Here is a 19,139-nt window from a genome sequence, read left to right on the forward strand (position 1 = left end):
GTGTGTGTGTGTGTGTGTGTGTGTGCACCTCTTAAAGTGGTAACAGGGCTGTAATGTGTTTCTGACAGACAGTAGCAACAAAGAGCAGGAGACAGTGTGTGTGCATGGGGGGGGTTCAGGTGTTAACTCTGTTCTTCCTCTGCGCGTCACCTTTGACCTTCAGACCTGCTGCAGGTCCCGCTTTGCCTGCTCTCGTCGCGGCGCTCGCTGGCGTCTCCAGGTTTCGGGGAAAGCCTGGTGACTCCAGTGTTCTTCCTGCTTCCTGTGTGTTTCCGTGTTTCCAGGTTGATTCTGGTCACTCTGAACTCTCTCAGGTCGGCCACAGAGGTGGGGTTTATAGATGTAGAAGCAAATCTGAAGCCCTCGATCGGCTCACCTGTCAGTCGAGCGGTGTGGGCGGGACTGTGACGTGTTCTTCCTCCTCTGGAGTTTCTGTAGGCGAGAGTCTGGAACAGCAGATGGAAAAGAATTTTATGAAGTGGATCTGTGCAAACAGGCGGAGAGGAGCAGCTTTTATTGAAAGGAAAACACGGAGTTTGATCTCGTTCGTAGAGTTTGAAACAGCCAATCACGATCAGCTGTCAGACAGCTCCACGTCGCCGGCGTTTCAATAAAATCAACCTGCCGAAACCTTTGCTGTGCTCAGAGTCTCAGGAAGACGCCGCCTGCAGCACACTTAACCCTCATTATACATTACAGCCACATTTCAGAGCTCTGTGCACCATGATTCTCCTCAGGCTCAGATTTATGGCCCCTCGGCCGTCGCTACGCTCCTGCTGGCAGCGACTGAAGGCAGCGTTCAAGGCAAATCAACGGCCTTGTTGAAATCTCACAGCACTGAGGACGCTAATTCAGATTACAGGCAGAAAACAGAAAACGCTCAGTGTGAACTTCATTCACAAAAGAAATCACCCCACAAACCGGCCGGGCGTCCATTTAAAGTAAGAGCAGTTTCCCCTTCATGCTCTGAATCATTAAATGTACCTCAGCAGTCTGCTCTTAATATTTTAGCACCAGTTTGCAGCCACGTTAGCACATGTGTCAGCCAGCAGGGGGCAGAATGACTGCATAAGCTCTCTTTGTTTGTTTGCATCCATTGAATGAATCAAAGTTAGTGTCTGCTGGTTTCTTACCTGTGTGCTGCTGGAAACACTGAGCCGATGCAGTGACGCTGGTTTCTACACGTGTACTGATTTTCTGTTTTACACTCACACGTCTTTATTCTGAGTCATACTGAAGTCGTGTTTCAGTGCTACAGAGTGAAGCTGTGGAAGTGCCTGCAAACGTGCATTCTTCAGGTTTACGTTTTCTTTACCTCTTCATGTCAGACAGAGAATATTTCCAGTTAAATAAAAGCTCACAGCTCTCACCATGCCGGCGTGTCGAGCACTTTCAGTACTGTTATGGTTCTCAGTCATCCAGGTCATCGTAGTCAAAGGAGCTTGGAAAGAAAAGCGTCTGGACTTCTTTAAGTTGCTTGAAGACGTTTCACCTCTCATCCGAGAAGCTTCTTCAGTTCTAAGGTCAAATGGTGGAGAGTCCCAGATTTAAACCTAGTGGGAGTGTCCCCCCACAGAGGGACAAAAGGACCCCTGATGATCCTCTACCTAATCACCTGCTTGGGTTTTCTTGACTTTAATAGTGAAGTTAGAACGGTGCGATACCCTCCGCCCTGATGTGGCGGCGCTGTGGCTCAAGTTTGACGTTTTAGCTTTTTACTTGGTAAAGTTCAGAGTTTGGATCAAAACAAAGCAGGAGACCCGCCCATCCATCCACCCCCACCTCCACCCCCTCTGTGATAACACTGGTTCTTCCATCATTATTTTCCCACAGACACTGTGGGTGTGTGTTTTGCACAGGAAGTCTCAGAACTTTGTGCCATTACCATATTGGCCCAAACAAAGGATGAGGCTTATCATACGATGAAATGTGCCCGGTTTTCCAACCGGTCTTAGCGGTCGCTGAGCAGTTTGGGTGAAACTCGAGTCTGTGGAGCCACCACCAGTGAAAACACTCCCAGAATTCACTTTGGGAACATGTACATGTTAAATAAAACATGCATCATGGTTGACTCCAGCCCATCCAGTACCAATCCTTGGATGACTGTTCCAGTCTTGTGTGTGCAACCTTATTTTAAGCCTCGAGGACACCGTCAGCAGACGCTTCCCCCTGATCTGATAAACCCTTGTTGTTTTTCTAAGATGTTACTTGATCCGCCATGAGAATACTTTTCACCCTGCCAGTCTTGTGCTTTGTCAGGACTAAGTGAGGCATTCAGGGACCTCGGTAATTATTTTGGGCGACGGAGATGGCAAGCAGAGAAGCAGAGGGACAACTGGATTCTTGGCGGAGACCAAGTGTCAACCTCCGTTTAGCAGCTCAGACACAATATCCATCTGTCCGGCCTTCTCCTTCCATAAGCCCGCTCTGTTTGTCTTCCCCCCTCTTCTCCCCACACACAGAGGACAATTAGGCTAATTGAACTTAATTGAACACATCATTAGCGACATTCCTCAATCCACTTTCGCCTCCCCCTCTCGCTCTCTGCTGCCCCCTCTAACCTCCATCTAGCCTTCGCCACTGTGGCAGACAGAATAAACCGGTCATTGTTGGTCTATTCTGGTGGCCGCCTCTGTCTGGGGATTCAAACTAGCATCCGTGAGATGAGCTCAGGTTCAGGTTCAGTGACCTGCAACAACTGAGAGGAAGCAGTGAATAGAAGCGGCTGATAGGACAAAAACATCTGTAAGATATGAAAATAAACTACAATTAGCGTGTTTCCTTTCTCTGTTTTCCTTTCTCTCACTCCCATTTTTCTCTTCCCGCTGCTCCTCGTTTGATCTCGATCCTTCTCTCTCATCTTTTCTTGGCAATAATTCTTTTTTTCCGTCTTCTTCTTTTTCTGTTTATCCATTCTTTGTGTTATTTTCAATCCATCTTTTCATCTTCTCCACCTCTGCTCCTCATCTTTCCTCCCTGTCCATCAAGGTCTTAGCGTGACGCAGCTTTACCGTGTTAATGGCGTGTTTACAGCCACGAGGCCGCCGCTGGTCTGAGGCCATTGTCGCCTCATCTTTGGCTGCTTTGATGTGTGTCTGAGATGCTGTGTGTCTGCAGAGATGCATCACTCTGTAGTAAACAGGTCCAGACTAGCCGTGCAAAGACACTCAAATGAGTAAAGAAACCCAGAAGATGCTCCAGACCCGTATCCACAATTATTGATCAGAAACCATCAACTTCCCACCATCCACAAGGCCAGCGTTGAGCTGGTGGATGGCTAGGGTGAGGACTTTCGGGACACCAACATTGAAAACCTCTCAACTGTGACACAAATAGGTGACACGCTCTGATCTTCAGTATCAGACTAAAGAAACTCAGCCCTGATCTCAACCATTAATCAACCTTAGACCAATCATAGACCAGATATAGAGTAACCACAGACCAGCTACAGACCAGCTACAGACCAGCTACAGACCAGCTATAGAGTAACCATAGACCAGCTACAGACCAGCTATAGAGTAACCATAGACAGCTACAGACCAGCTATAGAGTAATCATAGACCAGCTACAGACCAGCTATAGAGTAACCATAGATCAGCTACAGACCAGCTATAGAGTAACCATAGACCAGCTACAGACCAGCTATAGAGTAACCATAGACCAGCTACAGACCAGCTATAGAGTAACCATAGACCAGCTACAGACAGCTATGGTACATGCGCAGCCGCTATAGAGTAACCATAGACTCAGCTACAGACCAGCTATAGAGTAACCATAGATCAGCTACAGACCAGCTATAGAGTAACCATAGACCAGCTACAGACCAGCTATAGAGTAACCATAGACCAGCTACAGACCAGCTATAGAGTAACCATAGACCAGCTACAGACCAGCTACAGACCAGCGATAGAGTAACCATAGACTCAGCTACAGACCAGCTATAGAGTAACCATAGACACTACAGCGTATAGAGTAACCATAGACCAGCTACAGACCAGCTATAGAGTAACCATAGACCAGCTACAGACCAGCTATAGAGTAACCATAGACTCAGCTACAGACCAGCTATAGAGTGAACCAAAGTACCAGCTATAGAGTAACCATAGATCAGCTACAGACCAGCTATAGAGTAACCATAGACAGCTAAGACCGCTAAGACCAAAGACCAGCTATAGAGTAACCATAGATCAGCTACAGACCAGCTATAGAGTAACCATAGATCAGCTACAGACCAGCTATAGAGTAACCATAGACCTAAGCCAGTATAGAGTAACCATAGACCAGCTACAGACCAGCTATAGAGTAACCATAGCAGCACACAGCTATAGAGTAACCATAGACCAGCAGCTACAAGACCAGCTATAGAGTAACCATAGATCAGCTACAGACCAGCTATAGAGTAACCATAGATCAGCTAGACCTATAGAGTAACCATACAGCACAGCCAGCTATAGAGTAACCATAGATCAGCTACAGACCAGCTATAGAGTAACCACAGACCAGCTATAGAGTAACCAAGATCAGCTATGGTAACCATAGATCAGCTACAGACCAGCTATAGAGTAACCATAGACAGCTATAGAGTAACCACAGACCAGCTATAGAGTAACCATAGATCAGCTACAGACCAGCTATAGAGTAACCATAGACCAGCTACAGACCAGCTATAGAGTAACCATAGATCAGCTACAGACCAGCTATAGAGTAACCATAGACCAGCTATAGAGTAACCATAGATCAGCTACAGACCAGCTATAGAGTAACCATAGATCAGCTACAGACCAGCTATAGAGTAACCATAGACCAGCTATAGAGTAACCATAGATCAGCTACAGACCAGCTATAGAGTAACCATAGATCAGCTACAGACCAGCTATAGAGTAACCATAGACCAGCTATAGAGTAACCATAGATCAGCTACAGACCAGCTATAGAGTAACCACAGACCAGCTATAGAGTAACCATAGATCAGCTACAGACCGCTATGGTAACATGTGCAGGGGCGGATCTAGCAAAGTTTAGCCAGGGGGGCCGATAGGGCATGAACAGGGAAAAGGGGGCACAAAGACATACTTTTCTTTCTTATTCTCATTTAAAATGTCTAGCTTTTAATAAATAATTATCTGACACCCAAAGTTTTAATTTGATGTAAAATGAATAGAAGTCAATTACTGTATATAGTAACTATTAAGTCTAATATATATACCCTATAGTATAGTACTTTATCTGATGTAAAATGTATAGAGTCCATTATGTATATAGTAACTATTAAGTCTAATATACCCTAGTAAGCTATAGTACTTTTTCCTTTGGGAAGGTACCATCTGTGCAGTCTGCAGTTCTGTTGAAGAAAGATGTTGAATCTATTTAATTATTCTTGAAAAATAATTGATTTCTGTGCATTTTTTTTCACACTGCATCAAATTAAGGTTGATTACGTCGATTAAGCATCATGAGGTGGAGGTGAGGGGTGGTTCCCTATTTTTTATTTATTTATTTTTGTTGTTGCTGGGAGTTGGAACCCTATTAGTTAGGTTGCTTAATATTTATGCTAAGTACTCTTTAAAATACCAGAATAGGGAGGATGGTGTAGGTTTAAGTTTATTAGATTGATCAGTATTGCTGAACTATGAAATATTTTTTTTGCATACAGGTATAACAGAATAGCTTTAGTGTAGTTGTTGTTTTAAACTTGAGTATGAACTTATACAAAATGCAGCAAGATATTTAAAAAACAGTTTTGTTGATTAAAAAACACTATATCGGATTCATATCGGTATCGGCAGATATCCAAATTTATGATATCGGTATCGGACATAAAAAAGTGGTATCGTGCCATCTCTAGTTACCAACGACTGTCTGGTTCCATCTTGTTGTCCAGGTTCTGGTCGACTTTGTTTGCTAAACAAAAGCAAAGCCACTGAAATTACAGCTCTGCCTTCACAGACTTTCATCAGTGGTCAGAACAGGAAGAACTAGTCCAGATATGTGCTTTAGATACTTGGAAACCCTGAAAACTGGCCACTAGATTTGAAGTAAGCAGATCAGCTGACTGGTTTCCAGCGTAGGCCGTGTTTATTCTGGGTCTCTGATCCCAGGTGTGGCTGTGTTTAGAAGACAGTGAGTTCAGCATGAGAGTGAGACTTCTCCTCGTTGTCCTCTCTCTGCTGTGTGGCTCCATTGGGAGGAATTGGAGAGTTTAGGCAGAGAGGGAGGACCGGGGGAGGAATGAGTGGGAAAGAGAGGAGGAATCTGTGCGAGCCTCGGCATTTGTCCCCGGATGAACCGCACAGAGAAACAATCGGGTTTATATTTACCACATCAGAGGCTCAGAGTGACACTGGCAGCACTGGGAGGCTCCCAGTGTGGCTCAGAGCAGGAGCGCTCTTAAATGTTGTTCATGTGTTGTGACGTTAAAGGGAAGTTGTTACCTTAACAATTGAGATAAGACTTTTCCTGCAGAGATAAAGAGACAGGCAGATAAAAACCAGCTTCTTCTGCGTGACTGGTTTCATTCGTCTTGAGTCCAGGAAAAGTTTGAGCTGTCAATTTATCCCGTGTGGAAACTGAGAGCATCAGCTGAATCTGCTCTCAGCATTAATGAGCTTTCTGTTGAAGACACCAGGATAACTCACCTTTGCCCTTTGAAGGCACACAGATATCTGTTGGTTAAAGCTCAGTAACGTCCGAGTAACGACATCTTTAAAGGTCGTCTGTGTGCAACCTGTCAGCTGACACTGAGCAGATTCGTCCTGCTCCAGTGTTCCTCTGAAATGAAAGGTTTGGATCGATGTTTTCACACGGACACGCCCAGCTGCTGTGCATCCGTCAGCTCGTCTGATGGTGGATGACGTTAGAGCTGAGAAGAAGCAGCAGGACTCTGGCGGGTTTGAAGCTGTCTGCATGTTGGTGTTGCAGTCGACGGTCACGTCAGACGGCGGCGTTTTCTGTAAGCGGCGCTGTGCTAGAGTCTCGCTGGCGTTTGTCTGTCAGACCGGGCTGCTTATCTGCTCTCGGTATAAATAAACTGGCCTGGGAACCCAGACTGACAGGCAGGCTCAGCCACAGGACAGCACTGCGACTTGAAATTAGCTCAAATTTTTACGTTCCCCGGAGAGAAATGTGCTTCAGACGAGGGCTGAAAATGAGAAACAGGCCACAAAAGCACTTTGTTAAAACAACAGAAGTATGAGTGTTGGCTGGTTTAACGCTGGGACGGCCTCGCCGGGGTTTTATTGTCTTCGTGTTTGAAACTGCTGGAATCGTTTTACAGCCCTCTTTTATTTGGTACTAAGAGCCGGCGCACGTGATGCGACAGTTTTAGCAAATTACCGATCCAAGCGGAGCCGTCGCAGCTCCGAGAGCCACATCTGAAACGTCTCTGCTGCTTTCATTTCACTTTATTGTCCCTCCAAGTGAGAATAGAAGCACGACACGCGACTACTGGATGGAAACAACGAGTCCAGCTCCTTAGCTCCTCCCACGCAGAGGATCAGTGCTGATGTGGTGAACTTTAACCTTTAGCTGGTGAAACGGGCATCCTGTAAATTGCCTGCTTGCCACTTCCTGTAAACACCTGCGTTCCATCAAAGCCTCGAGAAACCAGGATCAGATGTTCACAGACTTTGTGTAGACGCTCAGAAACAGACGAATCAGAAGCAGGACACTCAGCGACGCCAGCTGCTCGCAGGGTTTGGTGTTTTACCGATGTTTAGAGATTCTCAGTCGGGTTATTGTCACCACAGAGCGCCCTGAGTATTTAATCCAGACCACAGACAGGTCTTCAGGTGTGTGTTCTCAATCTCAGGTTAAACTCTGTTTTGCCAAAGCTCAGCGTTCAGGAGTGCCATGGCTAGTGCTCGCTCTGCTGCTGCTGGAGCCACGCCCACTTCCATCATGTGAGGCCAAGGGAATAAAGCTGCACTTTTCTTCATACCCATCTTTACCTGAAGCTAACTGACGTTCTTTTACTGAAGCACTCTGAGTGCAGCGCGTTGTGACGTCTCCACCTGTTCAGCCTCGAGATGGCGCCTTTGGAGGCCTCGGCGTCCACGTCCTGCGTGCATGTGCACATCACTGTCACGCCAGCAGCACGTGACACCATTGGATGAGTAAAAGTTAGGTTTTCACACCGTCCACGTTACTGTGACTGACCAATCACAGTGTTTGTGTCATGTGAGCTCTGAGTGTGTCTTTGCGTGCAGCATGACCGCAGCTGTGATTGGTTATTAAACACAGATCTGAGCTGTGATTGGTTATTAAACACTCCTGTTTGCCCCTCCAGCCGGCGCTGAGCCTGCTGATGAACTCGTTCACGCCTCCTCGCCATTTCGTTGGGTTTGCTGTCGTCACTGTGACGGCTCAGCAGCTTTGTAATCATGTGACCTCCAGTCTGAATTAGTTTGAATCATTGTGTTGAAGCGAATTATTGACGATGGAGAGTCTCAGGATTTAAAATTTTGAGCTGTAACTTCTTTCTGGTCACATGACGATTTCCTCTTCATTGGAGGTTTTTTCCTTTTTCATTTCTCAGCTCCTGATTTCAAAGCACAAACATGTGAAACTGCAGCTCTTTAATCCAGACTTTTAAAGCCTTTCTCCACATGCTTAACTTGAAGCATATTTAACCTGTGCAGGTAAACACCGGGGCCAGCCACGCCCTCCTAATGTAAACTGTAGGACAGAAGAAAGGGCGGCTGGGCGGCGGTCAGGACAAACACGACGAACACCAACCGAGCTTCTTCTCACATGACAAACGTCTCACTCGCTGCAGAGACAAACACAGCACTGGCTGTTTTAGGGACTTTTTTCAGCGGCGGATTAATACACGTTTAGTGCTTGAATGATAATAAACTACGGCTTATCTGAGCCGAGGATTCTGGGAAACGGCTGTCAGCTGTTTGGTTTGATAGTGAGACGGTTGTTTGGTTACTGCTGACCGCAGACGCTGAGTCACAACTTCTGGACTTTAGTCCAGCAGCTGCAGGTCGGAGTTTTCATGTTCTCGCTCCTCAGAGGAGGAACCCTGATCTGCTGACCTGAGAAACAGCAGAGATCCGTGATTTTAGTCAAATGTGGACGCACAGGACGGACCGAGGCGCTGTCAGGGCTTCCTGCTCCTCACAGGAAGAGCTGTGACTCTGCAGGTTTCACCGTGTAGCAGGACTGTGAGAGGACGCAGCCTGATCACACCAGCAGCTCATCCTCATGCTCAGGGCGCACACACACACACACACACACACACACACACACACACACACACACAACACACACACACACACAACAAACACACACACACACACACACACACACACCAAAGACACACCACACACACATCACACACACAACACACAAGCAACACAACACACACACACACACACACACACACACACACACACACACACACACACACACACACACATAACACACACACAGACACACACAACACACACACACACACACACACACACACAGACACACACACACACACACACACACACACACACACACAACACACACACACACACACACAGACACACACACACACACACACACACACACACACACACACACACACACACAGACACACACACACACTCAGTACCCATCTGTCCAAACATGGGCACTGTGTGTGTGTGTGTGTGTGTGTGTGTGTGAGTAAACATGGGGAACAGAGGATGATATGATGAAGGAGGGTGTGTTCACTCACGTGTCAACAGTCAAATCCAGCTTTAGTGGTTTAGGTTAGGCCCGCCTCCTCTGAAGGCCAACGCCCTCTGTAATCCCACCTGCTGGCTCCTGACTTGTACCTGTAGCACATGAATATGTGTGAGTGTGACAAAGTGGAGCTCAAACTGCGATGGCTGTTCCCTCACAGCAGGTCTCCGAGCGGCGCTCCGAGCGGCGCGCCGAGCGGCGCTTTTTCCTTTTGTGGCGCTGACCTGAGTGTCTTTGTGATGGGATTAGGTTTGGAGTTTGTGTTTGTGGTTTTAGTAACACAGATAAATGCCGTATTGAAGTGTGACCTTTGACCTTCAGGTGTCCAATAACACAATAACACTGGTCAGCTCTCCCCCGTGTGGGTGACAGAGGGGATTAGAGAGGATTTAATAAGATTTATAATAAACCAGCCGTCCTTTTAACAACATACCAAACCGTGTTTGTGCTGCGTGTTGGCAGGAAGTCTGTTTAGCTTGGTCTGATAAATCAAGTCACAGTCATAATAATCTCCACGCCGCGCCGATGGAGGGGAGGGAACGCTGCTGGACTCAGAGGTCAGTTTATCGTTCCTGACTGTCAGATTCCTGCTGAACCGTCAGAGTTAAAACCCAAACACGGCTCTATCCCCAACCCTAAGAAGCGAGCGAGCAGCCGCAGCAGCAGCCGGTCTTCATCGGTGGGCAGTGTGTGGTGTAACGCTGGTGTAAAATGGTTATCAATGCTCCGTGTTCGATGGTTACAGTTAGGTATGAGATGGTTTCTGTGAATCTGAAGCCGACATTTGATGGTTTGAGCTTCATATTAGGTTTGCAGTGGGTGTTGAACGAGCTGCTGGGCGAATATGATGTAAAAGTGTTTCTAGAATCAGTCTGTCAGGATCTAAATTCGGCCGAAATGGGTCTAAATTGGTGTTTAATGGTTTAAACGATGTTGTTAACTTTAATTGAGTTTCTTAAATAAAATAGAAGCTATTTCTGGCGTCTTCTGACCCCACCTTATATTTATCTTTATTCTGATAAGACTTTAAGTAAATCAAAGGAAAACACTGAACATAACTGTGTGCGTGTGTGTGTGTGTCTGTGTGTGTGTGTCTTGTGTAGTTAGTGTGTGTGTCTTGTGTAGTCTGTGTGTGTGTGTGTGTGTGTGTGTGTGCGTGTGTGTGTGTGTGTCCTCGATGCGCTCGTGTAGATGGAGGGGATTAGCAGCGAGCAGGCAGCGAGTGATGAGCTGCGAGGGGAAGGCTCGCAGAGGTCGCAGAGTGTAAACGAGCGTCTCCTTTCTCGCCTCCTCTGCTGCTCCACCTGTCGCTCTTCTTTGAGGAGCAGCTCGCAGTGATGCTTCAGACCAACGTGTCCAACTTTGTGTCAACGCTTCTTTTGGTCTTTTTCCTTTTTTCCATCCTGACAGTAAAAGCTTTCCAAAATCCACAGAAGCTGCACATTCCTGACATTTTTCCCATTTAATGGCAACAATGCTTCGGATCTGCATCTGGACCAGCCTCAAACCCACCCACTCATGCACGATCATGTGACGCGTGTGGCAAATTCTTTTCTTACATTAGTTCATGAGAAAATAGACGGAACAGCTCAAAGTCGCTGCCCAACCAAACTCCATTCACTTTTCTTCGGTTTTAGGGAAGCGGTGCAGAAGTCGTCCATACTGTCGTCTTTAGCATCCACACATCTGACCACACGGTCACATGACCCACAGCCGGGTTTAACCCTGTGCGCTGTAGCAAAGAAAGCGTTCAGTTACAGTCCAGATACTTGTTTATCTCTCAGGCTCACACATGTTGCAGCTTTCTCTGAGAAATTACAGTGCAGGAATGTTTTGGCTGCTTCTGGGCTCGTGATAAGAAGACTTCATGCTTTTTATGACAGTTGATTTTACAGCTCACAGAATGAGATCAAGGACGAGCGGCGCGTTTCCCATCGCTTCTGCACGCAGATGTGAACGAGCGTCTGTCCGCAGCTCGGCCATGACCGAGCAGCTCTGATTGGCTCCGGCCTAAAGCTGCAAACATGCAGCTACTGTGGGTTTTTATGAGCTTGTGAGAAAACTAACAAAGAAGCAGAAACCTGCAGCTGATACCCTCAAAACACCTCACATCACCACAGCCGGGCAGAAGCAGCACGTCTGAGTTGAACTGCTCCTTTAAATAGAATAAGAGGTCAACAAAGCTACTTCTTTATCCGTTTTCAGCATCATGAGTGAAAACATGGCTGCTCTCAGCGGCATGGACGCCACGCCATGCCAGCGTGGTTCTGCTCGAGTGCCCACAGAAACCCACAGAAGCCGTGCTTCAGCTCCACGCTGCCAGATTGGTCCCTTACGCTCTCACAGGATCTCTGTGCTTGTTTGAAGGCTGCAGAAGCTATTCTAAGAAACAATGAATGAACTTTTATTTCCTTATCTTCGTGAAGTGTCGACGATGATGCAAGCGAGACAATCGCCTCCGAATTGTCGCTTGAACTGTGTTAATGGACTCGCTCGAGTGCCGGCCGCCTCCGCATACGCACACGAGCCGCCCAGTCGCACCGTTCATCAGCTGACGTTCAGAAACTCCCAAATCGTGACTTTGACTTTCTGCACGGACGCCCACGGGCAACAGACATCGGGGAGAGAGCGGGAAAGGTGATGTGAGGCGCTTATGCAACACCGGCGTAACTGGTGCTGTTGGTGTGGAGGCTTCTAGGAGATACGAGATACAGTGTGTGTGTGTGTGTGTGTGTGTGTGTGTGTGTGTGTGTGTGTGTGTGTGTTGTGTGTGGTGTGTGTAGGTGTTTGCAATGCTGGAGAGTTTGTGTGTGTGCAGGAATTCAGCCTATTCCAAGCAGAGATTGTGAGAACTTTAATTCTGTGTGTGTGTGTGTTTGTGTGCTGTTGTGTGTGTGTGTTGTGTGTGTGTTTGTGTGTGTGTGTGTGTGTGTGGTTTTGGAGGTGCTCACTAATCAGCATTTGTTGCATTGTAAACTGACTTTCACGGCTCTGTTTTCGTTTTTTTGCTCAAAGTCTGCTATCAAAATAAATGGGAGCTTCCTCCAGGGAGCTGCTGAAGCCCTAAATGATTCAGCCAGTAAACGTCCCCACTCTGATCGCCTACATAGAAAACTATCTGCTCAGGAAGCCAGCAGCTGCTGCGTGAAAATGCAATATTTGACTTCCTGTTCAAACAGCTTGGCTGGCTGTGACCTGCAGAGGGAAACGCTTCGTTTGTTTTCAGACACGCTGCAGTAAATCCGCTCGTCCCGGGCTGCGGTATGACACCGAGCTCCTGGTGGGAACCATTAGCTGCTTTAAACGCTGCCTGACTCCGAAACCTCCGACCGCTGCTGCCGAGTCAGCAGGAAGAGTCCAATCAGCTGTGTGTAGCTCACATGTGTCTCACAGAGTCCTCAGTGTGTGTGTGTGTGCGTGTGTGTGTGTCTGTCCCTGCTGACGTGTTGTAAAATGTGTGCATGCTACAATTAGGACGGGTTCACGGCTGTGTGAGTGAAACAGTCCAAAAGGTCACCGCGCCCTCTACTGGTCAAAGTCACATGACTCATGAAGTGACTGAGGTGACTGAGGTTGGGGTGGATGGACGGGTTGGTGTGTTTGAATGTAGGTGGTATGACAGTCTTTCTAACCATCCGTCTCCATCTGTCTCCGTCTCAGGTGAGGTTCCGGGCACGGTGAACTTCGTCCTCTCCAAAGAAGGCGGCGACCTGTCTCTGGTGGAGCAGGCCAACGTCTGGCTCTTCCTCCGTTTAGCCAAGACCAACCGCAGCCGAGCCAAAGTCACCATCCGCCTCTTCCAGCAGCACCACCCGTCCGGCGGACGTCCATCTCTGCCGCAGGACGACACCCTCCTGTCAGAGAAGACGGTGGACACCCGCCGCAGCGGCTGGCACACCTTCCCGGTGTCGGCGGCCGTGCAGGCCCTGCTGCAGAGCGCCACAAGTACGACACTGAGCCTCAGGGTGTCCTGCCCGCTCTGCGCCGACACCGGCGCCACCATCGTCCTGGTCTCGGGCAGCGCTGAGACATCGCAGCGCAACAACCAGCGGGAGCAGTCCCACCGGCCCTTCCTCATGGCCGTGGTCCGGCAGGGAGACGGCAGCGACTCGCAGCGGCGCAGGAAGCGCGGGCTGGAGTGTGATGGGAAGGTGCGTGTCTGCTGCAAACGGCAGTTCTACGTCGACTTCAAAGACATTGGCTGGAACGACTGGATAATCGCTCCACGCGGTTATCACGCCAACTATTGCGAGGGCGAATGCCCCTCCCACGTGGCGAGCATCACCGGGTCCACGCTGTCCTTCCACTCCACTGTCATCAGCCACTACCGCATGAGAGGCTACAGCCCCTTCCAGAACGTGAAGTCGTGCTGCGTGCCAACCCGCCTACGAGCCATGTCCATGCTGTACTACAACGAGGAGCAGAAGATCATCAAGAAGGACGTCCAGAACATGATCGTGGAGGAGTGCGGCTGCTCGTAGACGCAGACCTGAGCGGGACAGGAGGAGCACCTCTGAACCCAGAGAGGGAGGAAGCTGACTCTAGGATCATCACGTCACTTTTATTGACTGTGTTTCATCCTTCGCCTCCTTCCGTCCCTCGAGGTCGCCCTCTGGGGTAAAAACTCTGCTCCAGACTCGTCCAGCAGAACTCAGAGAGTCTCCACGGCACTTTCAAAAAAAGAGAAGAAAAAAATCTCTAATATATTTTTGTTACAAACGGAGGAGCGAAGCTTATTTATGTGGCTGAGACGTTCAAGCACCGCTGAACCGACTTCGGAGAGACGAGGTGCCTGAAAAAAATGCGACAAAAGAAGAAAAAAAATCTCAAAACTATGCAACTTGTTTCACGTTTTCAGACCTTATTGTATTTTATTTGTCTCCGTTTGTCGGCTCCCCAAATGTTTACTTTCTCAAAATGTTGGAGGAAGACAGAAGAAGACTCTTGTACTTTATTTAGAAGTATACGTGTGTGTGTGTGTGTGTGTGTGTGTGGTGTGTTAGTGTGGTGTGTGGGTATGCGTGTTGGTCTGTGTGTGTGTGTGTGTGTGGTGTGTGTGTGTGTGTGTGTGTGTGTGTGTGTGTGTGCGTGTGTGTGTGTGGGTCGTGTGTGTGGTCGTGTGTGTTGTGTTGTTGTGTTTGCGTGTGTGCGTGTGTGTGCGTGCGTGTGTGTTTCGTGTGTGTGTGTGTGTGTGAGAGATACTTGAAAGAAACAAGTTGGCTCGGCTGCTGGAACCAAACACTTCTTTATGTTATAATTATTATTGTCAGTAAGTATATTAATATTATTATTGTTGTTAATAATATATTGTGTTATCATGTCTCTTTTTTAAAAGAAGCGTTTCAAACGTGTTTATTTTTTGCACTATAGCGACACTCGTGTTCAGATTAGCCACAGACAGAGAGGACAGACCGGAGGGAGGTCACAGGTTTGAGCCCCACTAGTCTTGACAGAATACTTGAGCGTGTCATCAGTTGTGTCACTTCCTGGTTGCTGAGGCTTGAAGCTGGCGTCTAACGCTCACTGCCAGAGAATCCTGATTTTGCCAAAAGCAGGTGGCTGACTCGCGTTAGAATGTACCTTTGATTTCAGGATGTGGGTCTTGATGCTGTTTCACAATAAAAGTCTAGCAGGAAAGCTGCATCCCCTTCTGTTTGTTTCTGTCACTGCTTCTCAGTGAGCTGCTGCCCACGCCCAGCTCTCTGTACTCACATGATGATCTGCTAGAGGGTGTGGGGGGGCCACAGCCCGTCCTCCAGGGCATGAAGCAGGTATGGAGGAGATCAAAACTCCAGACATCCAGAGGCCCCCAGAACACAAGAGACCAAGGAAGACCAACAGAGGGGCAGCCGCGCCACTGTCCCAGAAAGAGCTGAGGAGAGTCCCAGATGAGGGCTCACTCAGCAGCCGCGGAGCAGAAGCCAGGGGGAGTTGCAGTGACGCGCCCGTGAGCTCCGCCGGCAGCCAGCTGTGCCTGAGTGATCGAGCCCCAGGCTCCAGGCCCAGGTTCAGCATAAGCAGGCCACCAAGGAGTGAGCCGGTGTGTACCTGGACGCCCACCCCCGACACCAAAGAACCACCAACGCACCGATGTCTGAGGGAGTCCGCCACTGGCAGGGGGAGTGGTGGGGGGAGATAGGCCTCCAGAAAAAACAGTTTCTACATTTTTAACATGAACATGAGCTTCATGACAGGAAATAAGGAAAAGCAGAACGGTTCTAGATTTATAAAAGATTACTAAGCAAACGTTTGCTAACAGTAGATACACAATAGATGTCTCCAGAAAACGACGTTCTCCACTCACCTGCTGCTTTCTGACACTTAGCAGCAGGTCAGCTGTGGAGGCTTCTGATTGGCTAAATCTGCACGTGCCTGTTGCTATATAGCTGTGCTAGCCAACCAGTTAGCATGTACAGATTAATATGTTTATATGGAGCTAAGAACTTAAATAATCACACGGGGAACCTCCGGTCTGTCCGGTCAGAAGCTCCGAGGACTTCTGCTAAAGTGAAGCACTTAGAAAACGTGCTGGTCACACACTTTTGTGGGATCCACTTCCTGCGTTTGTAAAACAGGCTAGCTAAAGTTCTCTGTGATAGCTAGCCTACAGCTAACCCGCCTATCGAACCTCTGCAATCCACGTTCACGTCTTTGTCTGTGGTGAATGTTTACAGCATTAGCATCTCATCTTTCTCAATGAACTCAAAAACAAAGCGGCCTTTATGTCTTTATTAAAGTTACGTTGTGAGTTTTATGGGATTTTTCCACACAGGGGCTAAAATTAAATTTTTTTTAGTTAAAATCTGGTAAAATTTTTGAAGTTTTTCTCCTATGAGACAAATCGCTGCATAACCGCAGCATTAATCATATAAAATGTTGGTAACATGGCACTTTGGATACATGAAATGGGAATTTTCATATGAATCATAAAATTCAGTTGATTTGGTGAAAATTAAATTTTGACGGTGAAATTAAAGCTGTTAAAGTTGATATTTAATGTCTTAGTTTGCTTTAGGAGACCAAAGAGTCGAGTTTGTGTATCTGTTTGTTTTTAAATGAAAAGCAATGAATTTATGATCTGATTCAAAAGGATTTCACAGAAAAACACAGGAAATGATTCCTGAGGTTATTTTGTCCTGAGTGAGTTTTCATGTTTTTAGTTTCTCTGCTGTTGTTTCATCCTCTCGCTCTCTGCACATCAAGAACTCCACTTCCCACAATGCTTTACTCTTCATTGTTCTGAACTGAGAAAAAAAAAGACAATCCACAGCCGTAAATTTGGTAGAAAACGCCGTCCAATCAGAGTCCGGCTGTTTCTGTGTCGTGTGTGTTTCTATCAGTATTGTCGATTTGTTCACCAAAAGTTTTGGGGTGTTTGTCGCCTTTTTGATGAAGTTACATGTTTTCACTTTTTGGATTTTCTTTGTTGTTATGATGGTTTCATGGAGGAGGGCGGAGCTTCCTCTTGTTCTTCTGGACTGTGGGACGACCTCGGAGTTGGTCCTGTGTACATGGACACAAACAAAACGTCAGTGCAGAAAAAAACTCAAAAAGAAGCAAAAAATAAAAAACAAACAAAACGTGGTTGTTATTTGTTCAAATTTTGTTTATATTGAAATGAAAAAAAAAAACTGACACTGAACAAAGTGGACAAAGAATAAAAAGTCTATTTTTTATTCTGTATATATGGAAATCAGATTCCAGTATGTTGCATTGCTTTGTTGTACAAATCAAATGTGCTTGTGGCATTTTTCTAATCTAATTTATTTTATAGTATTTTTTGTTTTTCTGCTTCACCATTAAAGTTTAAAGGACGTACACAAGAGTCACGAGTCATCGTTTCTTTTCCTGTGAAACTGGACATGTTTAAAGCATCATGTCCTGTTTGACCTCTGACCTCTTCCTCAAAGTCACTAGATTGATCTGAAGTTTGCTGTTCAGAGCTGTTTCAAACTGGTTCTTGCTGCATCGTTTGCATTGATGACACAGAGATATAACGTCAAGTATTGTCGCTTTAAAATACAGTTACCATGGTGACCCTCAGGTTTAAGGCTTCACTCTTGGACCACACGCCTTAAACCACACTCGTGCACGAGGAGGAGGCGCAGCGGGAACTGGCTTCCTCATCCAGAGGCAAAAATGCAGTCTGTGCTGAAGCTGCGATCCACGAGGACAGAGGTCAGAGGTCACCCTCCGCTGACCTGTGACTAGCCGCTGGGAGCCTGAGTGTTTACTCTGCACTCTGAACTGAAAACAGTGAGTGGGAACAAGCTGAGAGGAAAGACACGAATCATGTGAGCATAAACACAGAGCGGGCCTGAACACCTGCAGCAAGTGTTACAGGTGGTGTCCAGAGTCATTTCCTGTCTTTGGTGGGACCAGTGTCAACACTATAAAAAAGTAATGTTTTACACATATTATACAGAACATTACCTTCATGTGACTCTGTAAAATCATCTGTCTCATAATCACCATTTAACAACATAGACCTGAGGCTACAGCCCCTCAGCACAGATCCCTATCCTAATGAGGACACTGTGAGCTTCCTCTTAGTATTTAGGTTTGAACACAACCAACACAAAGAGGCTTTAAAGTGGTCGTCATGGTGATTCTACTGTATAAACAGGAACAGGTAGAAATGAGGCTGCAGCCTGACTGATCATCAGTTTGTTACCTGTTGAAGTTCAGGCTCTGGCTGCTGGGCCGAGGTCTGCACACACTTTAGCTCTGGGTTGTTGGATAGCTAGGTGTTAGCATGCTGTCTGTGCAGATGCTTGTGTTAGTTTGTCCTCTCCTAACACAAACTACAATCAGCTGATTGTAGCCCAAGTGTAGGCAAGAAAACTGACAATTCCAACTTACTGACCTACTGGGAACCAGTTCTTGTAGGAAATTTCTTCCCTACATGCTGCAGTGCAGGTGGTTTCCTCTGAATGTTTTCCCTCACACACCTCAGGACATCCCAGTGAACACACAGACCGTCTCATCCTGATCTGTTGCCACAGGCAGCTCTGATCAGCTGACGATGCTCCATGTGAAGCTCAGGTCACTTTGTGGATAGCAAAGACTGAATCAGCTGCTGGTCACGTCTTAAATCTCGCCTGGACGTTCTTGTTACACTTTCTCTTGTCTATGTATTGATTAGAGTGAAATGAATTAAACAGTAAATAGTTTTTCTTGAGTGACTCTTTCCATTATGACGCTGGCATCGCACCCAGAGCAGAGATAACTGTGAGAGTCTGAGGTGCTAAACTCCCCGCAAAACTGCAAAAGGCTTAAAAGGGTTTAGTCTGCAGACAGACTGTGGACCACAGCTGAGTGGACATTTCACCACTAACTGTATTAGCTGTCATGTCCTTTGCAGTAACCTTTATTTGCATCTCTCACTTTATAAAAAAGCTCTGACTCCACCTCTGTTTGTC

At 47.0% G+C, this 19,139-nt stretch overlaps 1 protein-coding gene across 1 annotated transcript in view; it reads left to right on the forward strand.

Moving 5' to 3' along the window:
* inhbaa (inhibin subunit beta Aa) overlaps window positions 1–14,725 on the forward strand; it is a 23,546-nt gene extending 8,821 nt beyond the window's left edge. Inside the window, exon 3 of the mRNA XM_014330762.2 lies at window positions 13,378–14,725. Within this exon, the coding sequence (XP_014186248.1) occupies window positions 13,378–14,198 (821 nt within the window). The 3' untranslated portion in view covers window positions 14,199–14,725. The remainder of the gene's footprint in view (window positions 1–13,377) is intronic.
* Window positions 14,726–19,139: the final 4,414 nt, after the last annotated feature.

Source organism: Haplochromis burtoni, unplaced genomic scaffold (assembly GCF_018398535.1).
Source record: "Haplochromis burtoni strain Fernald_Lab_line unplaced genomic scaffold, NCSU_Asbu1 Contig_819, whole genome shotgun sequence".
Taxonomy (NCBI): Eukaryota; Metazoa; Chordata; class Actinopteri; order Cichliformes; family Cichlidae; genus Haplochromis; species Haplochromis burtoni.